At 51.2% G+C, this 15,153-nt stretch overlaps 1 protein-coding gene across 1 annotated transcript in view; it reads left to right on the forward strand.

The window, feature by feature from the left end:
* Positions 1-15,153, forward strand: part of TPH2 (tryptophan hydroxylase 2) — a 63,658-nt gene that overhangs the window by 21,704 nt on the left and 26,801 nt on the right. The window contains exons 7-8 of the mRNA XM_064166270.1: positions 1,402-1,537; positions 8,795-8,921. Coding sequence (XP_064022340.1) covers positions 1,402-1,537; positions 8,795-8,921 — 263 coding nt within the window. The remainder of the gene's footprint in view (positions 1-1,401; positions 1,538-8,794; positions 8,922-15,153) is intronic.

Genomic DNA, 15,153 nt, shown 5'->3' on the forward strand with positions numbered 1-15,153 from the left:
TGGTGGCTGATTCATCACACTCTGATCTTGGTTGTGTCCTTCTGGGTCTCTCATTTGTTGTCCTATGGCCTCTAAGGAATGAATCATAGAATCAAGCAGGTTGGAAGAGAGCTCCAAGCTCATCCAGTCCAACCTAATACCCAGCCCTGTCCAATCAACCAGACCATGGCACTAGGTGATGCCAAAGAATACAGGTTTGTTCTTCCTAATTTGAAACTCAAAACCAGAAATGTGTTTTCAGGCTAAAGACAGCAGTAGTGGAGTCAGAACATTCTCCTGTGAGCACTTGAAAAGAGTAGAGAATGAATTTGTAAGAGAAATGTGCTTTTCAAAGTCACCAAAGTATGAAATGGTTCCCCTCTGGGGCTAATCTGACAAAGCAATGTTTTGTTAAATATTGAAATGAGGACCTCATCTGTGCAAGTCACTGTTTTACTTTCACTGCCAGTGTTTTGGCTGCAGAAAATAGAGACAGACTTGATTGGATCCTATTCTCTTCTGTAGGGTTTTAATATGCTTTACAGAAGTCATCTTCTGTTTTGGAATCTTCCCTCCTATTTGGTACCAGACATAAAAATCAGTGGCTCTGTGTTTTGGGGACATCACTTGTGATACCTTAGTGTCTTGTCTAGGCAAAAGGTATTCAAACCAAGCTTAAAAAACCTCCATTTGATTGCATAAAATACACATGAGCAATGCAAAGTAGTTCTTGCCTGTAACAGGTGAAAATTGTATGTGATGGTCTTCAGCCAGGATCCTCTGAATTCTGCTTGTAGTAGAGAGCTCTGGAGAGCTTCCAGTCCAACCCCTGCCACAGCAGGAGCAGAGAATCCAGCACAGGTCACACAGGAACACATCCAGACAGGGCTGCAAAGGCTCCAGAGAAGGAGACTCCACAGCCTCTCTGGGCAGCCTGTGCCAGGGCTCTCTCACCCTTACACCCAAGAACTTCTTCCTCCTGCTGAGCTGGAGCTTCCTGTGCTGCAGTTTCCATCCCTTGCCCCTTGTCCTGTGGCAGGGCACAGGTGAGCAGAGGCTGTCCCTGTCCCTTCCTTCCTGACCCCCAGCCCTCAGCTATTGATGGACATTGCTCAGATCCCCTCTCAGCCTTCTCCTCTGCAGCCTAAGCAGCCCCAGGGCTCTCAGCCTCTCCTCAGGCAGTGCTGCAGCCCCTTCAGCATCCTTGTAGCCCTCCCTTGGACTCTTCCCAGTAGATCTCTGTCCCTCTTGAACTGGGCAGCCCAAAACTGGATACAATATTCCAGGTGTGGCCTCACTGGGGCAGAGCAGAATGGGAGGAGAACCTCCTTTGATCTCCTGGATGCACTCTTAGTGCAGCTCTCCTCAGAGTGCCAATAGTGATGTGTGTAACTTGGTGTTTTGTTATCTCCTTCACTGCAGAGAGGTCTGGCTTCACAGTGAGACCAGTTGCTGGCTACCTGTCTCCACGAGATTTTTTAGCTGGCTTAGCCTACAGAGTGTTCCACTGCACTCAGTACGTGCGGCACAGCTCAGACCCTCTCTACACACCAGAACCGTAAGTTGCTGCCTTTGCTTTAGTGCTGGATAAACAATGTCACTGATTCCTACACTTCACTGGGTTTTACCAAAGCTGAAGAATCACAGAATCAGCCAGGCTGGAAGAGAGCTCCAAGCTCAGCCAGCCCAACCTAGCACTCAGCTCTGGCCAACCAACCAGACCATGGCGCTAAGTGCCCCAGCCAGGCTTGGCTGCAACACCTCCAGGCACGGCCACTCCACCTCCCTGGGCAGCCCATTCCAATGCCAATCACTCTCTCTGCCAACAACTTACAACATCCAGCCTCAACCTCCCCTGGCACAACTTGAGGCTGTGTCCCCTTGTTCTGTTGCTGGTTGCCTGGGAGAAGAGCCCAACCCCACCTGGCTACAGCCTCCCTGCAGGGAGCTGTAGAGAGCAATATTCATCAATGACCTGAGTGAGGGCACAGAGGGCACTGCCAGCAAGTTTGCTGATGACACCAAACTGGGTGGAGTGGCTGAGACACTGCAGGGTTGTGCTGCCGTTCAGCCAGAGTTGGACAGGCTGAGAGGTGTGCAAGGAGAAATGGAATGAAATTCAACAAGGGCAAGGGGAGAGTCTGGCCCCTGGGAAAGAACAACTCCAGGGATCAGAGAGCAGTAAAGGGGAGAATGCCCTTGGGGTCCTAGTGGATGGGAGGTTGAGCATGAGCCAGCAATGTGTCCAGGTGGCCAAGAGAGCCAGTGGCATCCTGGCCTGCATCAGGAATGGTGTGGCCAGCAGGAGCAGGGAGGTCATTCTGCCCCTGTACTCTGCACTGATTAGACCACACCTTGAGTACTGTGTTCAGTTCTGGGCCCCCCAGTTTAGGAGGGACATTGAGATGCTTGAGTGTGTCCAGAGAAGGGCAACGAGGCTGGGGAGAGGCCTTGAGCACAGCCCTACGAGGAGAGGCTGAGGGAGCTGGGATTGGTTAGCCTGGAGAAGAGGAGGCTCAGGGCAGACCTTATTGCTGTCTACAACTACCTGAGGGGAGGTTGTGGCCAGGAGGAGGTTGCTCTCTTCTCTCAGGTGGCCAGCACCAGAACGAGAGGACACAGCCTCAGGCTGCGCCAGGGGAGATTTAGGCTGGAGGTGAGGAGAAAGTTCTTCCCTGAGAGAGTCATTGGGCACTGGAATGGGCTGCCCGGGGAGGTGGTGGAGTCGCCGTCCCTGGAGCTGTTCAAGGCAGGACTGGACGTGGCACTTGGTGCCATGGTCTGGCCTGGAGCTCTGTGGTAAAGGGTTGGACTTGATGATCTGTGAGGTCTCTTCCAACCCTGATGATGCTGTGATGTGCTCTGTCCAGTAAGAGCAGCACGAAGCCAGTTAGCTGGTGTTGAAGGAGTTGTTACCGAAGGCTGAGGCTGCAAGCAGAGGAGTGAGGTTTCCCAGCGGACTGGCCAGCCGGCGGTCGGTGAGGAGCTGCAGGTGGTGTGCGGCCAGCTCGGACGTGCGCGCAGGGCTCACACGCACCTGGCTGGGCTCCTGCGGGCGTTTGGACCCTGCCTGACTCGGGGCTCATGAACGCACTGCCCAAACCGCGGGGCGATGCTTTGCTCTGGAAGGATCGATGGCAGCGCGCAGTAAGCTGTGTCTGAAGCTGCTGCTCGCATCGTTCTGGCAGGAGGCAGCAGATGGTGCTCTCATACACTCATCTGCTTAGCTCTTTCTCTCTGCATGGGAGCTGGGAAGAGGCTGTGCTGAAACGCCAGGAGGCTACTTTGGCACATGTGCTGTTGTCTCTCGGGAAGGATGAGCACCCCTGAAGGAGTTCACTCCTTTCTGCAAGCTCTTGAATGGAATCACAGAGTGGCAGAGGCTGGAAGGGACCTTGAAAGATCATCTGCTGCAGCCCTGCTGCCAGAGCAGCATCACCTACAGCAGATCACACAGGAGCACATCCAGGCAGCTCTGGAACAGCTCCACAGAGGGAGACTCCACAGCCCCCCTGGGCAGCCTCTGCCAGGCTTCTGCCACCCTCACAGGGAAAAAAACTCTTCCTCAGGTTCACGTGGAACCTCCTCTGCCTCAGCTCCCACCACTGCCCCTTGTGATGGCACTGGGCATCCCCCAGCAGAGCCTGGCTCCAGCCTCCTGCCACTTGCCCTTACCTATTTATGAGCATTAATCAGGTCACCTCTTAGTGTCCTCCAAGCCCCAGCTCCCTCGGGCTCTTATCATAAGGAAGATGTTCAGCTTCCTTAATCATCTTTGTGGCTCTGTGCTGGACTCTCTCAAGCAGCTCCCTGTCCTGCTGCTGGGGTTGGACAGGAAGCTCTCCAGAGGTCCCTTCCAACCCCTGGCATCCTGTGAGCCTGTGGAAGCTCACTGTAGTAATAACTGCTCCTTTAGAATTAAGATTTGTGTTCCTTGTTTGGGCTCAGTAGAAAAATCCAAGTTATGGTCTTAACACCTCAGAATATGGTTCAACAAAGGGGTTGGTGCTAACACCAGGAAACTGCAACCCCTCCTCTTGCTGATCTCCCTGTTCACAGAAATGAAATCATCTGCACTGACTAGAAGCAAGTCCAGAGGAAAAATTTGGAGACCTCTTTTTGAAGTGTGCTTAATTCTTTTGATAAGGCAGAGCATGTGGGAAGTGTTATCAGAAATGGAGAGTGGAGCTCTGGTTTTGCCTTTTGTTTTCTTTTAAATCAATGGCACAACTAAATTGACTTGAGTGGGGACAGCTCTTCATCTTCTGCAGTAGCTGCAGTGCCCTGAGATCTGCTGGTTGATGTATGAGGCCATAATGAGGTTTGCTGCAGGTCCCTGGCTTGGTGAATATTGCATTTCAATGATATAAACCTGGTAAAAAAGACTCCCTTTGACTTCAGTGGGGCTTTCCATCAGGTTTAACACCCAGGCTATAGAGCTAGATACAAATTAGGGAGCTCATTTGGTTTGATCTGTATCACCACTATATGCATTTTAAAACATTTCTGCCTGACTTTCATTATGCCTCTGCTCCATTCACAGAGCTCTATAGATTTCCTCTGTTCTGCTAACTAATTTACTCCAAGAAAAAAAAAAAATCTTTGGCTGTGAAAAGTGCCTTGCAAAGAAAAAAAATCTTATTTTCTCTGGGCAATGTGTGTGAAGAAATTAAAGGAACTTAATTATTTCCTTCTTTTTTTCCCCTGAATAAAACAACACACAAAGAATCCAACCTTGGTAGTTAAGTGAAGAATTATATTGTGCAGGCTATCTCCAAGGGGCCAGGCTGGCAGGGCCATCTGAGAGATAACCATGACAAGCCCAAAGGCTGGGTTCTTTGTTCTGCCTGGAAGGTTTTGGGGTTCATTTCACTTGGGGTTTGCCTTTTTGTTTCAAGCTCCCCTCATCAAAATACTGCTTTGGTAGTTTTAATGGAACAGTTTACATGTTAAAGGCACAAGAGAAGTATCTCCTGCCTCCTCATCTTCCTCTCCTTGCTAGGAAGGGCAAGCTAATGCAGCTAGGCTTTGTCTGCTCTCATTTTGCCTGCGAGGGTGGCAGTGAGACACAGAGCCTGTGTGGCAGTGCAGAGCTAGAAATAACATGTCTGCACTCGTTTGCTGCTGGCACTTGTGGCTTCAGCATGAGAGACTAGAGATGCAGACACTCACACAGGTACCAACAGTCATGGCACTGCTGTAGGAGTCTGCCTGGAGCCAGGCATGCTTACCTGAAGTTGGGAACTGACCATAGAATCCACCAGGTTAGAAGAGACCTCCAAGATCACCCAGCCCCTATCCAGTCAACCAGACCATGGCACTAAGTGCCCCAGCCAGGCTTGGCTTCAACACCTCCAGGCACAGCCACTCCACCACCTCCCTGGGCAGCCCATTCCAATGCCAATCACTCTCTCTGCCAACAACTTCCTCCTAACACCCAGCCTAGACCTCCCCTGGCACAGCTTGAGGCTGTGTCCCCTTGTTCCGTTGCTGACAGAAGAGACCAACCCCACCTGGCTGCAGCCTTCCTTCAGGTAGCTGTAGAGAGCAACTTGAACCCAATCCTGCTCTATCTTGTTGCTTTTTCACTTGCATCAGGCTGCACAGGAGCACTGTGGACACACAGGGATCTGTGGGTGTCCAGCTTGTCTACCTGGATCTCTGACCCAGTCCTTTACTAAGGGAGAGCCTTCCTTCCTCCAGGCTTTCTCTCATACCTCCAAGGGCTGAGGGCCAGCCTGAGCAGTAAGGGCTGAAGCAGAGAAGGCAAGCAGTACCCTGCCAGCCACAAAGAGTATTGGTTTACCTCCCCTGCATCAGTGGGAAGTACATAAGCCCAGGAAGGAAGGAAATTAGATTTGTTAATTACTTTTTGTGCTGTTGAATGGATTTCTTATATAAGAAACTGGCTTCAGCTTATCATGCATGATTTCAGGGTGGTGCACACCTCACCAGAAAGTGGTGGTGTTGCTGAGCACGTCAGGGAGGCTGTCTACAGAGAATCATTGAGGCTGGAACAGAGCTCTGAGATCATCCAGTCCAGCCTAGGACCTAACACCACCACAGCCACCAGACCATGGCACTGAGTGCCACAGCCAAGCTTGCCTGAAACACCTCCAGGGGCAGCAACTTCACCACCTCCCTGGACAGCCCATTCCAGGCTCTAATTCCCCTTTCCATCAGGAAGTGCTTCCTAACATCCAACCTAACCCTCCCCTGGTACAGCTTCAGGCCATGCCCTCAAGTTGCCTGGCAGCAGAGCCTAACCCCAACCTTACTGCACTGTAGAGTGTGCTAAGGTCCCCCCCTGAGTCTCTCTTCTCCAGTGTGATGGTTTGGGTGTTCCCTGCCCCCCCTACTCTTATGAAATCACCCAGACTAGACTCATCCCAGCTGGAAGTTAAGGAATGAAGCTTCATATTTACAGCTTAGCACAATATCCAAGCAGGTATTCACAATCCATACAGCTGTCGACAGAAATAGACAAGTTAAAAGTAATAGAGAAACACAGCAGCCCTCCCAGAGTCCCCAGGAGGGGCTCCCAACCACCCTTCCACCTCCTTCCCACACCTCTACCATAGCCCAGACTTTGCCTTACATCCAAGGTGAGTTTGGAGGATTGGCCAGGGGGGTTAGGAAGCAGAAGGATCAGTTACACGGACAGCAGGTTAGGGAGAGAAGGGAGGCAGCCAGAGCCAGAGAGCAACTCTGTTATCTGTGTCTGTGTTCCTGTTTTTATCCATCTCAGCAAGCCTATGAGTGCAGCAGCCATCACCACTGTTTCATTTTCATAGCCTAGCATCTAATTCTTCTCACCAGAATATCCCAGCTAGCTTCAAACCATCACATCCAGACTAACCCATCCCAGCTCCTTCAGCCTCTCCTCAGCAGCCTTCCCCTTCAGTCTCTTCCCCAGCCTCTGTAGAGAGTGATCAGGTCTCCTCTTCTGAGAAGAGATCCTTGCATGTAATCCTCTGGTACTGGAGCTGAATTTGATGAGCTTCTGGCTGAGCAGACGAGGGATGCCCCAGATGGTGACTTCATCTGCATGCTTTCAGAACCAGCTAACTACTGTCATCTACCTAGGCACAGCTGGGCCACAGCAGTGACTCTGCCCTCTTCTTGGGGAACAGGACTGAGTAAGAGGACTTGAAATTACAGAGAGTGTTGTTTTTCTCTTTGTGATTTATCTGAACTGTCAGCTTCTGTGTCTCTTCCAACGAAAAATAGTATAAAAGACAAATTGGATGATTTTGGATAGAAGGCAGAAAACTTGATGTTTTCTCCTTGCCTTTAAAACATTTGTTTACAGCTTAGGAAAAAGGAAGGGGGAAAAAAAAAGGCAAACCCAAAGAAAAAAAAAAAAAGAGAGAGAGAGAGAAAGAGAAATGTCTTTGAAGAGACAAAAGCAAAGGAAATGTCAGCTCCGATTTTTAAAGTGAACTTTACTCCCAGGTCCATTATTTTCTGCGAACAAATGTGCCCAAACTTTCAGGATTGTTTGAGAGCTTTTGTGGATGATGCATGTGCACTTTGCTTAGCTTGCTTAGCAGCCCTCTCAGCACTTCCATCTGCACTTTGTCATGGCTAATCACGCACTTAAGAGGTGTGGGCAGCAGTTTGAGCTCTCCACTTTGGCCGCAATCCGCCCGGTGAAAAGTGTAGCCGCTGTAGCCAGGTGGGGTTGGGCTCTGCTGCCAGGCACCCAGCAACAGAACGAGGGGACACAGTCTCGAGCTGTGCCAGGGGAGGTCTGGGCTGGATGTTAGGAGGAAGCTCTTGGCAGCATTGGAATGGGCTGCCCAGGGAGGTGGTGGAGTCTCTGTGCCTGGAGGTGTTGAAGCCAAGCCTGGCTGGGGCACTTAGTGCCATGGTCTGGTTGATTGGCCAGGGCTGGGTGCTAGGTTGGGCTGGATGAGCCTCGAGGTCTCTTCCAACCTGCTTGATTCTATGATTCTATGGGCTGTGTGGCAGAGTGCCCAGGGGTTGTGTTGGCAACTTTGGACCAATGAGAAACTTGGCACACAGAGTCACAGAGAGTGCTGCAAGGGACTTTGGAAGGTCATCTGGTGTGACACACACACACCATACGCCCCCCACCTTGCCAGAGCAGGAACACCTAGAATAGGTGTAGTGGTTTGGATGTTACCCACCTCACCTCGAATTCACCAGGCTGAACTCAGCTGGCTGGAAGTTAGGGAGTGAAGCTGTATTTCTACAAGTTAAATATATGCAACATGTGCAGCTGTAGTTACAACTATGTACAGTAATGTGCAAGTTAAAAGTAATAGAGATACAAAACCCCTGCCACCAGCTGGACTGCCCAGGAGAGCCCTTCCACCAAGCCTGCCCTTCCACCCTCTCTCTTGTCTCAGAATCCCCCTTAACCTGCAGGGTGAGCTGGGAAAGGTCAGCAAGAGGTGTTAGAAGCAGAATGATTAGTTGAGAATATGCAGGGTCAGGGAGAGGAGTTAATATGCACATGGATGCATTCCTGTGTGGACTGCCCTGGGGGATGCTGCTTTTGGCAAGGGGTTAGGCTGGATGATCCTTGGGGTTCCTTCCAACCTCTGCCATGCTGTGATTCTGTAGAAAACATAGAATCATAGAATGGTTTAGGTTAGAAAGGACCTCAAGGATCATCCAGGTCCCACCTTGTGCCAGAGGCATGGACATCTTCCGCGGGAAGATGCTCATTTTCATGGCAAGGCTTTTAAGGGTGAGGTGAGACCCATGTGGAGTGCCTGTAATGAAGGGTGGAACGATGGTGGCAGTAACTCGAGCAGTCACTCTTGTTTGCCTTTCCTTCCCCTAGGGACACATGCCACGAGCTCCTGGGACACGTGCCTCTCCTTGCTGACCCCAAGTTTGCACAGTTCTCACAAGAGATAGGACTTGCCTCGCTGGGAGCCTCTGATGAAGATGTTCAGAAGTTAGCCACTGTGAGTCAAAGCCTCTGTGTGGCATGCTCTCTCATTTGGCCTCCTCTTTGGCTGCTGGAGTGATGTGCTTTGCCTCATCAGAGCTGACTGTTTTCAGGGTGCAAGTGACTGTGATGTGACTGTCACAGAGCTTTTGGTATCTTCCAGATGTATTTTATAAGAGCAGAGCTGAGCACCCCTGGGCTTCAGGGAGTCAGTTGTACTTTTGTCACATGCAACAAACCACCAGTGTTGAGGGCTGGCTGAGGTGGGTACTGTGTACATGAACGTGTTTAAGGGAATGGAGCATCTCTCTTATGAGGAGAGACTGAGGGAGCTGGGGCTGTGCTGCTTGGACAGAGGGAGCCAGAGGGGTGACCTCATTAATGTGCCAGGAGGCTGGAGCCAGGCTCTGCTGGGTGGTGCCCAGTGCCAGGGGCAATGAGCAGCAGCTGAGGCATAGGAAGTTTCTCTTAAACATGAGGAGGAATTTTTTCCCTGTGAGGGTGACAGAAGCCTGGCAGAGGCTGCCCATGGGGGTTGTGGAGTCTCCCTCTCTGGAGCTATTCCAGAGCTGCCTGGGAGGTGGTGGAATCACCATCCCTGGAAGAGTTCAAGAAAAGACTGTATGGGGCATGTTGTGCCATGGTCAGGTTGACTGGACAGGGCTGGGTGATGGATTGGACTGGATGATCTTGGAGGGCTCTTCCAACCTGCTTGATTCTGTGTGTTCCTGAGTGATCTGCTGTAGGTGCTGCTGCTCTGTCAGGGGTGGGGGTGGGGGGTGGACTGGATGAGCTTTGGAGGTCCCTTCCAGCCCCTGCCATTCTGTGATTCCAAATAACTTGCATGCAGCCCTTTGCATCGTGATGTGGATTAGAGACCTCTCTGTACAACTTGCTGTGTTCAGTTGTTTTAAACTCTGTGATTCCTGATGTGGGTCCTGTTAAAACCAATGCTGCAAATGGCTTAATCAATGATCTTGGGCTAGGAAACAACTCCATGCTTAAACATTGCATCTCATGGAGGAGTCTGTGAGAATTGGCTCCTTCAAAATCTGTCCAGCATACTACTGCTTCTCTATGCAAGAAGTGCAGAGGGGGTTTAAAGGGCTGGAGTTAACTTGGACATAGGCTTGAAGGTGGATTCAAACTGTGATGGTTTGTCTGCTGAGGAGAACCTGTTGCTTGTGTTTGCTGTGTCTCTTTGCACATTTGCTAGGGATGGACTTGGTATGAAGCAGATGAACTTTGTCAGGACTTGCAGCCTCAGAAGAAACTGGCTGTCCCTGGAGATGCTTTGAGGAAAGTGCTATGGCCAGGATTTTCACCCCAGAATCACAGAAGGTCAGGGGCTGGAAGGGACCTCCAAAGCTCATCCAGTTCAAGCCTCCTGCCAGAGCAGCACTGCCTACAGCAGATCCCACAGGAGCACATCCAGGCTGAATGACAGGGACCTGTTGCAGAGGACAGTGTTTGGGGGCAGACACTAATACAGAGTGACCTCTGAATATTCTATAAATGCCTTTCCTCCTCCCCCCCCAGAAGTTCCCAGTTATGCCTGTCTGTGTCATCTGAACAATGAGCTGCTCCTGAATCACAAAGCCCAAAATAAAAGAAGACAGCTGAATCACTTTCCCTTATCACACTGAGAATTTGCTATCTGAGTCAAAGTTGATTCCTCCTCCCATGCTGGAAATAGCTCTCTCAGGTGGCAGAGACATGTAGAGAGACACTTGAGGTAGTCCAGGTGGTGGTGTTTTGTGTTGAGGCACAGCGAGGGGCTGGAGTCCCCTGGGGAAGGTGCTTGACAATTAGGGATGTTACTTGCCCTAAAATTTGCCATGTAAACAGCCACCTTGAGAGCAAGTAGCAAGACCATGTCTGAGAACTGAGGGTAAGGAGGCCAAGGAATTGATCCAGCCGGGCAGCAAACGTCACCCCAGGTGCCGGTAACTGACTCGTGCGACCTTCGGTCCCATTTCCAGCCTGGGTACAAAGCAGGGGCACAGCCAGCTGAGGAATGCCAGCCAAGAGCCTTAGCACAGAAGAAGCAGGGTCCAGCGAGGGGTCCAGCAGTGAGCAGAGAGAGAACATGCACATTAATGAGCCAGAAGCAGTATGCCCAAACCCAGCTTGCCACTAGCCTGACCCACTTCAAGAGGTGGTGAGGATAACAGCTGAGCCTCTGCAGGCGGGACAATGGCCTTAGGAAGAGAGCAAAACACCTCTTAGGAATTCATACCAGAAAGGGAAGAATCATTACAAGTGATTTTGTAATCCTCTGCTCCTGTTCTGCTCTCAAAAGCCTTGATAGATCTGCGCTTTGTGCCCCAGCAGCCCTGAGCTGCAAAGCAAACTGCTGGTTTTGTCCCCGCAGAGCTGACACAGTTGATGTAGAGCAAAGCTGGAGCCTGGTCCCTGGGCAGACCTGAAGTGTTTGCTAAATTGCAATTAGTCACATCTGTGCAGCCCCACCGACAGCAGGGATTAAACTGGGGAGCGTTGCAGAGAGCCTGGTGCTGGCCTGCTGCAGGGGGGAGGAGGAGGAGGAGGAGGAGGAGGAGAGCTGCAGGGCAAGAGGGCTGAAGGGAAGGCTGTGAACTCCTGGCGTCCTCTTTGATTCTGATAGTCGGGTGGGAGTAAGGGAAGAGGAATCATTTCTGCTGCTGTTAAAGCTTGGTCATTCTTAGCCAGCAGACTGGAAGGCTGAAAGAGCCCAAATGCTGTTTTTGCAGTGTTTGGGGTTTATTTCTTTTGAGAGGAACCATTTAATTTGCAGTGTTATAGGAGAGTCAGGAAGAGGAAAGACCCCCCCAGAAAAAGACCCCAAACCCAAGAGATACATTGCTGAAACAAACCTAAATACTCTCACCATGCTGGACCTGATGATCTCTCCAGGCCCCTTCCAGCCCCTCACACTCTGTCATTCTTTGCCTAGAGTATGGTGCAATGCAGTGGCTAGTTGAGGCAAAAACGATACTGGCTTTTCCTGCCTAGGGGACACAGCCTCAAGTTGTGCCAGGGCAGGTCTAGGCTGGATGTTACGAGGAAGTTGTTGTCAGAGAGAGTGATTGGCATTGGAATGGGCTGCCCAGGGAGGTGGTGGAGTTGCTGTGCCTGGAGGTGTTTAAGAGGAGGCTGCATGAGGCACTCGGTGCCATGGTCTGGTTGATTGGATAGGGCTGGGGGATAGGTTGGACTGGATGATTTTGGAGGTCTCTTCCAACCTGGTTGATTCTATGATTCTAGGTGCTAATAGCTATCATCATCATCATCATCATCATCATCACCACTAATGGCTTGTGCTGCTTTGTACGACTTGCTGAAGCCACTGGTGGGTTGGTGTTTCAGGTGTGCTTGGTCTTTCTGCTTTCACCCAGCACAAAGAACCAGAGGCTGCCTTGGCTTACCTGTCAGACCATAAGCTGCAGGGAGGACTTGACATGAGGTGTTCCAGCTGATTTATGGATCGTTTACAACAGGTTTAACAGCACAGAACCTGAGATTTTGTCAGGAAAATGGTACAGAAACCATCCCTTGGTGGTTGACATTTCAGCATTCCCTTGTAATTTGTGGGCTTGGGAGCACAGAGAGCTGCTGCCTTTGTGAGGCTGCAGATTGATAAGCAGGATTCTGTCACTTGTTAATGGCACAAACGACTCCTGTTGACTTGTTTCAGCACAGCTCAGGTCACTCCTTTGTGATGTAGTGTATTTGGCACAGAAGGTTATGGGGTGGAAGGCACCTCCAAGGCTCATCCACTCCAACCCCCCTGCCAGAGCAGCATCACCTACAGCAGATCACACAGCAACACATCCAGGCAGCTCTGCAATAGCTCCACAGAGGGAGACTCCACAGTCCCCCTGGGCAGCCTGTGCCAGGCTTCTGACACCCTCACAGGGAAAAAAATCCTCCTCCTGTTTCCATGGAACTTCCTCTGCCTCAGCTGCCACCCATTGCCTCTTGTGCTGGCACTGGGCATCACCCAGCAGAGCCTGGCTCCAGCCTCCTGCCACTCACCTTTACAGCTTTAGAACCATTGCTGAGGTCCCCCCTCAGGCTCTCCTCTCCCAGCAGCACAGCCCCAGCTCCCTCAGGCTCTTCTTCTAACAGAGATCTTCCACTGCCTTCAGCATTGCTGTGCCTCTGTGCTGGGCTCTCTCAAGAAGTTCCCTAAGGTTCTTCTTGAACTGAGGGGCCCAGAACTGGACACAACATTCCAGCTGCAGCCTCAGCAGGGCAGAGCAGAGAGGCAGGAGAACCTCTCTTGACTTACCACAGCCTTTCTAACCCACCCCAGGATGCCATTGCTCCTCTTGGGCCCCAGAGCACATTGCTGGCTCATGCTCAGCCTCCCATGCACTAGGACCCCCAGGATGTGTTTGTGGCTATGAAATGAAGTGGGGCACATGAGCTGGTGGTGGCTCAGAAGAGAGGTTAGCAGAGTATCTTTGTGTGCAGTGTATCACAGACTCTTTCCACCCAAGAATTCACTCATGTGGGCCTAGGTCACAGCACTGTTTTTTATTCCCCCCCCATCATTTCACACTGGAAATGTGAACTGTGAAATGGTCACCTTATGATCTTTCTTGGTTATGTCTGTTCTGGTATTGTAAGAGTTTGAGGCAGTAGAAATCTAGAAGCTTCTCTTGGTTTTGCTGTCCTTTGTGCAGAAACCCACAGCAGTGAATTGCTTCTGCATTTGAAGGCATCATGGTGCTGAGGGCTTGGGAATGCATTTCAGGCTCATTTCCACAACTACCTGCAGGGAGGCTGTGGCCAGGTGGGGTTGGGCTCTGCTGCCAGGCAACCAGCAACAGAACAAGGGGACAGAGTCTCAAGCTGTGCCAGGGGAGGTCTAGGCTGGATGTTAGGAGGAAGTTGTTGTCAGAGAGAGTGATTGGCATTGGAATGGGCTGCCCAGGGAGGTGGTGGAGTGGCTGTGCCTGGAGGTGTTGAAGCCAAGCCTGGCTGGGGCACTCAGTGCCATGGTCTGGTTGACTGGCTAGGGCTGGGTGCTAGGTTGGGCTGGCTGAGTTTGGAGCTCTCTTCCAACCTGCTTGATTCTATGATTCTGTGAACAGAAGCACTGCAAGTAAAGACTGAGCTGCATCTGGTGACTTAGGGTAGGCACAGTGCTTGTGGTCTCACGAGACAGAGCAGACTGTGGCAGTCTCTTCATCTTTGGCCCAGGAGAGCTGTTTGGTAGTGCTAGGCCATAAGTACAGCTCATGAACTGGATTGCTGCCTTCCCCCATGCATGAACAAATGGGGCTGAGAAGGAGGTGATGAAGATATCTGAGATTTGGAGCATTCCCATGGTGCACCCAAAAAATCCAGAGTGCTGGGGAGCTTCTCCTTACAGCTGCAAAGTGACAGGAGTGAACTAACCCCTGGTGGCAGGCTGTGGTCAGCTGCCCTGCTGGAGGAGCTCTGCCATGTGGAAGCAGCTGCTTGTTGGGCAGCTGGGACCTGCTGTTACAGCCCCAGAGCTCTGGTGGCCACTGGCATGTCAAAGTTTGATGTCCAAGTCTCTGCACCTCCTTTTCTTCAGTGTCCACATCACATCCTGTGGCTGTGTGACCACCAGGATGAGTGGGGAGTTGAGCATCTCCCCTCTGGAGAGAGACTGAGAGCCCTGGGTCTGTGTAGTCTGCAGAAGAGAAGGCTGAGAGGGGATCTGAGCAATGTCTGTCGATAGCTGAGGGGTGGGGGTCAGGTGGAGGGGGCCAAGCTCTTTTGGGTGGTGCACAGCAATAAGCCAAGCAGCAATGGATGCAAACTGGAACAGAGAAGGTTTCAGCTCCACAGGAGGAGAAACCTCTTTAGAGTGAGGGTGCCAGAGCCCTGGAGCAGGCTGCCCAGAGAGGCTGTGGAGTCTCCTTCTCTGGAGCCTTTGCAGCCCTGTCTGGATGTGTTCCTGTGTGACCTGTGCTGGATTCTCTGCTCCTGCCCTGGCAGGGGATTGGACTGCAAGCTCTGCAGAGGTCCCTTTCAAACCCTAACATCCTGTGGTCACAAAATCACAGAGGTCCTTTTGAATCAGGGGAGAAGGGAAAGCTGCTGATGGATTGGTGAGGTGTTGCTGGGCTGACTGCTGTTTCAAAAGCTGTCCCTAATTCATGAGCTTCAAGAAGTGTCCTAAAGGAATTAACAGCAGGCCATGGTCTCCTTTTTTTTTGTCTTGTAGGGGTTTCTTTAGCTGTTAGTTCTTGATGAAGTGGCAGAAACGCTGCTGTCAAGCCCTTCCT

Source organism: Pogoniulus pusillus, chromosome 27 (assembly GCF_015220805.1).
Source record: "Pogoniulus pusillus isolate bPogPus1 chromosome 27, bPogPus1.pri, whole genome shotgun sequence".
NCBI classification, from domain to species: domain Eukaryota; kingdom Metazoa; phylum Chordata; class Aves; order Piciformes; family Lybiidae; genus Pogoniulus; species Pogoniulus pusillus.